This window comes from Hipposideros armiger, unplaced genomic scaffold (assembly GCF_001890085.2).
Source record: "Hipposideros armiger isolate ML-2016 unplaced genomic scaffold, ASM189008v1 scaffold_55, whole genome shotgun sequence".
In the NCBI taxonomy this organism is placed as follows: domain Eukaryota; kingdom Metazoa; phylum Chordata; class Mammalia; order Chiroptera; family Hipposideridae; genus Hipposideros; species Hipposideros armiger.
The window spans coordinates 3,392,506-3,399,704 of NW_017731405.1; the positions used below are offsets into that span (position 1 = coordinate 3,392,506).

Sequence of the window (7,199 nt, forward strand, 5' to 3'; positions counted from 1 at the left end):
GCAGCATCACTGGCCCTCATGTGGGATCTGAACCGGGGCCCTGCTGCTCAGAGCTGGCGTCCCAAGCCAACTCTTAACCAATGCGCCACTCAGCCACCCCACTACACCTTTTCTTCAGACCTGTTCTCAGAGAATTTACCTTCTGGGATAGTTTTGAGTTAGTTGTCTGTCTCCCTGGCTGGAGTCTGTTAGGTTCCAGCAAGGGTTCATGCCTACCTCTCTTGGTATTTGTTGAATGCCATGGGTTCCAAAAGCATAATTATTATTCAGTAACTTCGGACCTATCCTGAGCAAAACTATCTGACAAACCAGCCCAACCAAAAAAATTCCTAAACCTAGAAACATGGTGAAAGGGTCTGCGAAGTGGAGAGAGAGAGGGACCCCAATGTACACGTCCCCAAACCTCACCCCACCCTCCTGCAGTTTCCAGCACCATGCATTCCAACCACCCCTAACCATCCCACCATTCCCCACTTCACTGGGCCACTCGCCAATGAAAGTCTAGTGGGAAGTTTTAAAGAAAATTTACTTTATGAGAGACTAAATCAAGCTATTCTCCTCAAGACAACTCCAATTGCCCTTAGTAGCCTACAAATAAAGGACTCCATGATCAGTCCCCTTCCAGCTACGCCTCTCTTCCACAGCATCTATCTATCTGGCCATATACCTTAAGCTTCAACCCCACCAAACTAGCCACACAGCAAATACACTGAAATGCATTTTTTCCCCTCTGACCTTCCTTCAAGGTCATGTTCAAATTCACGACCTTCATGATACCTTCTCATTATCCCATCCAAATCCATCAATCACTCTCATGTCTTCACTTCCACAGATCTTGGAAGTGCATTAATAGAAATATAAACATTATTCTTTATCGTCCAGATTCTCTTATAAGCTGTAATCATCTTAGTCATTTTTCCTTTGTCCACAATACACTGTACATATTAGGTGCTCGATTAATTAAAATAACTCCAATTTGTTTAGTACTATGTGCCAGGAACCACATCAGCCACTTCTATAGGAATATAAAACACCAGCCTTTGAAGTACAGAAGAAGCCCCCAAGGCTACCAGGGCAGCCAATGGCCAAGCCAGAATTCAAGCCCACATCTACTCAACTCCAAAGCTTTTGTCACTTCACGGACACTGTTTTGCCTTTGAATGGGGAAAAATAAAATAAAACAGGAAAGTGAAAAAGTGTTGGCTCACTGGCCAGTCAACCCACTCAAAGCTTCTGCTTGATCTCTCAACCCCAGAGGTTAAGACATGGCCAATATATGTCATAAAGTATGTTTTACAAATTATCCTATTCGGAATCAGTGGAGCACGCTACTATGTTATGGAAAAGCCTTTCATTTCAGTGCCTGACAGTGAGATGGGACATGTATTCATAAAATGTTTGATGAAGTCTAGATGTACTCTAAAAAAAGCCTATGCTTTCCCTTGGTGGGTAAACAAAGCAAAATGAACTTTAAAGATAGTGATGCATCTACTTTTAAGAACACACTATCCAAATGGCTACAGGGATCTGCATTTTGATAAAATCGTGACAAACACCTGAAACATAATGAAGGGTAAAAACCCCCACAATTGATTCAGGGGAGGTAAACTGGTGATAGCCGGTTGAGAAAAGTCTTCACATATGAAAAGCACTGGCTTTCAAGTTCCCACTGTTACCAGCTAGCTGTGTGGCCTGGAGACAGTATCAAGGATTTCAGCTTCTTTGTGAAATGGGGAAGCCACTGGTCCTCTCAAAGATAATAGTGAGCAGATGGTAACAGCACATGAAAAGCACCCAGCTCTTAGTACTAAGTTCACAAACCTTAATTCCACACCCCACGTGGAACTGCCTACCTACCCAGGAGGACTTACCTGACTATCAAACCAGAAGTTGAGTGGCCTTGGTTTCTCTTTTGGTTACCATGAAGACTTGGTATTAGAGATGTTTGCATAGTAGCCTTTTCAATAAAATGAGCAGTTCAAAAGCTTGTGGAAGGGAGAAGGTGTGGGGCAACAGCAAAGGGGTTAGCTAACATCCTAAATACGACTAAATTCTAAAACAAACTCTGTATTACAAGCTTCAACCCTCCCAAACAAGTCATTCTGGCTAACAGCATGTGTAATTAAAGTTAAAAGCATACTAAAATAACACTTTAGCTGTTGACCTTAAAGATCCTTGTCAAATGCTCAACAGGAACATTAGCATATGAAGGAGTGACTTGACCTTTGTCTACTAAGACAGCATCACATGGTAACATGGCACATACCTTGAACCTTCTGCAGTTCACTTCAAAACACTGCTAGAATGTTAGAGCACAGCTGAGCTAAACACAGACGTGTTCCATCCTGTTTTATACACCTGAGTTTAACTGGTTCAGCACTTAAATGTCTTCATCTCGGGTTGATACTGGGAAAGGGACAAGGGGTTTAGTTATGTTGCCTACTCCAATATTCCAGTTACCAAGTGATTTAGAAATCCCGCCATTGAGACAAGAGCAGCAAGAACACTGTTCAAAAGCTTATAACATCAGTCAGAACCTTCCTCCGCAACACACACGCACATTCACGCAGGGCTTACTTTGCACTTTTGGGAAAAAAAAGCAACAGTGAAACATTGATCACTATTAGTTTTACAATGTTTCTCATGAGAGGAAAGAAGTTACCCAGAGGGCAGAAAACCACAGCTCTTGCTACATGCACGTTCATTACAGATCCACAATAGGCACTTACTGGTAAATGCTGATTAAATGATCAGTGCTAAGTCTAGTCACAAAGCCCTCCGCCCCTGCCCCATTTGCTCTTACTGGTCTTTTTCACTGTCAGGTAACTGGAACAAGGTTTTTGACAGATCACAATGGCAATATGTTTTCAGAATTACTTTGAAAAATACATCATTGTTCATTACAACAGCAGAAAAGTTATTTGTGAATCATACATACCTAACTAAGCATGAGTGTCATTTAAATTTGGTTTCTAATAGAAGGAGATTCTGGTTATAGTATATATACTATTCTGGTTATGTCTAAAATCAGTGTAGCAGTTTCCACCTTTCCCTTTTTCCATGTCTTCTTTGCAGAACTGCGCTTGTGGGCTGATACTTTGTTCTGTAGTAATATCACACCAACTAACTTCACAGGTTGCAGGAGGATGTGGCCAACATGAAAGCAGCGGGGAGTCAATAGAAAGTGGTCCCTTTAATGGTAATTCAGTGCTCCAGTGTGCAAATCAGGAAGACATCAGCAACCTCTCATGTCAGAAATCTGAGAAGGGTGCCTTCATGGAGAACTCATTGAGAAATCCCTCAAGTGCAACTCACTCTGTAGTATTTTACACTCAACCTGGTGGAGAGGACAGATACCATGACAGCCCCGACCTGAGTTCATTTACTCTGTACAAGAATTACTGAATTAAGGGACATTTCAAGGGGAGAGGGAGACAGGCCCCAAAACCAGACCTAAAACAAGTGTAAACAACTTAATTCAAACTACCAGAAAGAGGTTTTTAAAGCCCAGTCTCAAATATCTTTCACTCAAAATGTACATATAGCATTGGAGCTGAACTTACAACAATGTATAAGGAGTGTATTGGGACTTTTGCTTATTTTTCAATGTGGATGGGAAAGCCTGTTTGGTATAGCTTGAGGTTTTATTGAACCTGTACTTACGAAACCCACAAACAAGAAAAAGCACAGCCCTGTCATGCAATGCAACAAGGACAACGCTGCATGATCCTTCCCCAGCCTCCCTGAGAAGAGCTCACAGCTAGTGAGTCTTGTGTTAAGGTCCAGAAAGCCAACAAGAACCAGAAATTATATATTCTAATACATCATACCATCCCCTTTTGCATAAATAGTCAACCTTAGGTAGTCCTTACTAACACGAAGGCATATTCCACTAGATATCATTTAAAAAATAAACTATGAACATGCACCCTGGTATCAAAATTCTAGAAATGCTCACTTTAAGGACATTACAGACTATGGCATTGAAAACATAACATTTCCAGGTGGTCATAAATTCTGGAAACTGGCAAATAGTTTCCATTTTTTTTACTACATTAAGTGACCAGAGAATGCCAGCACTTCATGAACTGGGGGTAAACAAGTGATTGCAACAAGGTGGCACATTATACCAGACTTATGAGAAAAATGGGACGATTTCCAAAGTAAGTGCCCGTGCTCTTCATGCTTGTGGGCTCTGAACCTCCTCGATTGCTGCCAAAGCCACAGGGATGGTGGAAGACAGTGACTCAACATCACAAATGAATGCGCAGAAACAGATGGAAATGCTGCATTCATGCGCTACCCTCATTGCAACTTTGCGCCGACATTGAACTACTAAGGAGATGACAAGCAGAACAGATCGTGGTTTAAAATGTGATATTCGTGTCTATTTGTCTATTTTCCAGACTTTATCATCTTATACTTCGGCACGATAACGCTACTATATGTTCTAGGAACTTGTCACATATATAAAGGACTTTCACCAGCCTGAGGTTGACACCACACACCCTGGATGCGCACAGAGTGCCTCCTTGCACTCAAGGAGCTAGGCTGCCTGTGTGGTTTACCAAAGTGCAAACTAACGCTGCAAAGAGCTGGGTTTTGGTTAACTGTCTGTCGGATGCATTTCCCTTAAAGTACATAGGCTGCCGCTGACTCCTCCCTCTGGCTTCCTCCTCACCGCCTGACACCAACGTTGGGTCACATTGGAAATCTAACTTCCCATCTCTGACACTCCATTCCAAGACTGGTGGGGAGGAAGGGGAGGGTAAACTTACACACGTCGACTACTCCCCCCTTTTTTTATTAGGCAAGCCTGTGGCCCTCCCAACCAGCCAGAACCACAAAACAACAGCTCTGCAGCAGGTATCACCTTAATCCAAACCTGATACCTTTTCCACCAAGGCCAGCCTGGGCAAAAGATTAACCTGTGGTCTTTGGCTATGGCTCACTAACAGGGCCAACCCTGAAGAGAGAGAGCGCCAACTTTCTGTTTGTTTTAGAGGAAATACTTCCTGGCACATGTTTAGTAAAGACTCTGAACTCTGCACATGAAGCCACGTGGTTGGTGCTAATCTGGCTCCATCCACTCCCGACCCGCCTTTAAAGCAACCTCTTTCGGAGGGGCAGCCCCTGGCTGGGTAATCGACACCATCTCGTTCCAGTCACGCGGGCTCCTCTCCCCGCCACAGTCCTCTCACGGGCGCGGCACAGTCCTGGCAGGGTCAGAGGGGAACCGGGAGGGGAGAGGCTGGGGCCTGAGGGGTCCCCTTCGGCAGCAGCAGGAAAGGATTCCTATCTGTTGGGCCCAAACTGGCTTTTTCGGCTTTGGTGAAGTCCGAGGGAGCGGGGTAGGAGATGCCTGCCCTTCCAGGAAAGCCGACTTGACCAGGAGCCGAGTGCGCAGGCACACAACTCGCTGCGCCCACCTGTAGCCACAGCAAACAAACTTTCCTCACCTTCTGAGTTGGAAGAATCCGGTCCCTTACGCCACCCCCTGGCCCACGCCGGCAGCGGCCTGGAGCTCCGCGGGCTCCTCACCTGATACCCCTGAACCCCCAACCTGGTCTGTCCCAACACGCAGACCCAGCGCGGTTGGTGGGGGTAGAGAGCTGGAGTTGCCAGCTAAGGATTAGAAATTTGTGGGGACGCCGCTCGCTACGCTTTGCAACTCCAACTCGCAACTTTGCAACCACACAGCCGCTGCCCTCCCGCCCCCTCCGCGGCGCGCACCCGGCTCCCTCGGCTTTTCCAACGCGTTTCGGGGTGGGGGGGGGTGCCGAGAGTGGCGGGAACCTGAGCACCCAGCTCACTTACAGCCATAGCGGGGTCTCTGCCGGGACAGCTCTTCGTGGGGCATCCTGCGCGAGTCCGGGGGCCCGCCCGGGGTGCGCCCCCCGCGGCTTCCCTCGCTGGCCAGGCTCGCCGGCTCCGCGCCCCACCGGCGCTCTCGTATCCGGCTTCTCGCTGCCCTCCGCTGGCCGCCCCGAGATGGGCGACCGGCTCCCTGGGTGCTCCCTCGCCAGCGCCCGCTGCAGCCGCCGCGCGCTGACACTGGAGCAAAAGTGAACTCCCCTCCCTCGCTCCCTCCCCGCCGCCGCTGCCACCTCCCTCGGCAGGTTTCCTTTCTCCTCCAGTCCGTCCCCGTTATCCACCGCGCTAGGAGCGCGCCGCGGCGCAGCGACCCCTACCGCGTGCGCGGGGCATCGCCGGGACCGTGTGGACCCCGCCCCTGCCCGGCCTGGCCCCGGGTTGGAAGGAAGGGGCTAAGCGGGTCGCCCGGCCGGAATACCCTGCAGCTGGGTCCCGCGCACAGCTGGCAGCCTCGGGGCTGAGGCCGCCCCGCCTGATGTTTCACTTCTGGAGCGCTTAGAGGGTGGAAGTGAATCTACGCGGGCGAAAGCAAGAAAAACCGCAGAAGACACAGGCAGCCCCGGTCGCCCAGGGTGTGTTGCTCCGTTACAAAAGGACAAACAGCGCGGTTCCTTTTCCTCTGGGGAGATGGAGCGTGTGGTTTTTTTTCCCTTCGAAAGTTGCTTCTGTGTCCCCCCTTGACTACAAAATACAAGATTCCCCTTTCGTCACAAGAAACTGAGAGCGTGTGCATGGGTGTTTGCTGGAGGAGCGAGATAAACACTACCCAAGCAACCATTCAAAACACAAGTGCGAGTCATCCTCTGCTCACCCTCTCACCCTCCCCCCGACCCCCACCCCCACCCGCGGTACAAAGCTATCGCCCAGCCCTGCTGGGGTGGCACACACAAAACCCTTTTCCGGCTAAGCTTTTAAGGAAATTAAACCACATGGTGTCTGTTCTAAAAGGTAGGGGTTTCATGCGGTCACCTGGAGCTGTTTTTCTGTTTATGCCTCTGAGTGATAAGATCCGGGGGAATGTGGGTCTCTTCTATACCAGCATCCTCACCTGCTTGTCACATGTGGGATGTGTGGGTGACCAGATGGTTGGCAAAATAACAGAATTATAAGAGATTTAGTTGAAGAAAAGGTGGCATAGTGACACTAACCATTTTGAAGAAAGCAAAGATACAGAGAGTAGCCAGCTGTTCTCCATTTCATATAGGAGGTGTAGTCCTCAAACTTGTTGAAACTCAGAGTCTTGGGCCCCACCCTCAGGGTTTCCAGTTCAGTTGGTCTGGGGACCATGAATTTGCATTTCTAACAAGCTGTCAGGTGATGCTGAC

The 7,199-nt window shown here is 48.1% G+C and overlaps 1 protein-coding gene across 1 annotated transcript in view; it reads right to left on the minus strand.

The window, feature by feature from the left end:
* The window catches only part of IQGAP2 (IQ motif containing GTPase activating protein 2), a 325,198-nt gene extending 318,543 nt beyond the window's left edge, over nt 1–6,655 (minus strand). Inside the window, exon 1 of the mRNA XM_019641003.1 lies at nt 5,818–6,655. Within this exon, the coding sequence (XP_019496548.1) occupies nt 5,818–5,860 (43 nt within the window). The 5' untranslated portion in view covers nt 5,861–6,655. The remainder of the gene's footprint in view (nt 1–5,817) is intronic.
* Between the last annotated feature and the right edge of the window lie 544 nt (nt 6,656–7,199).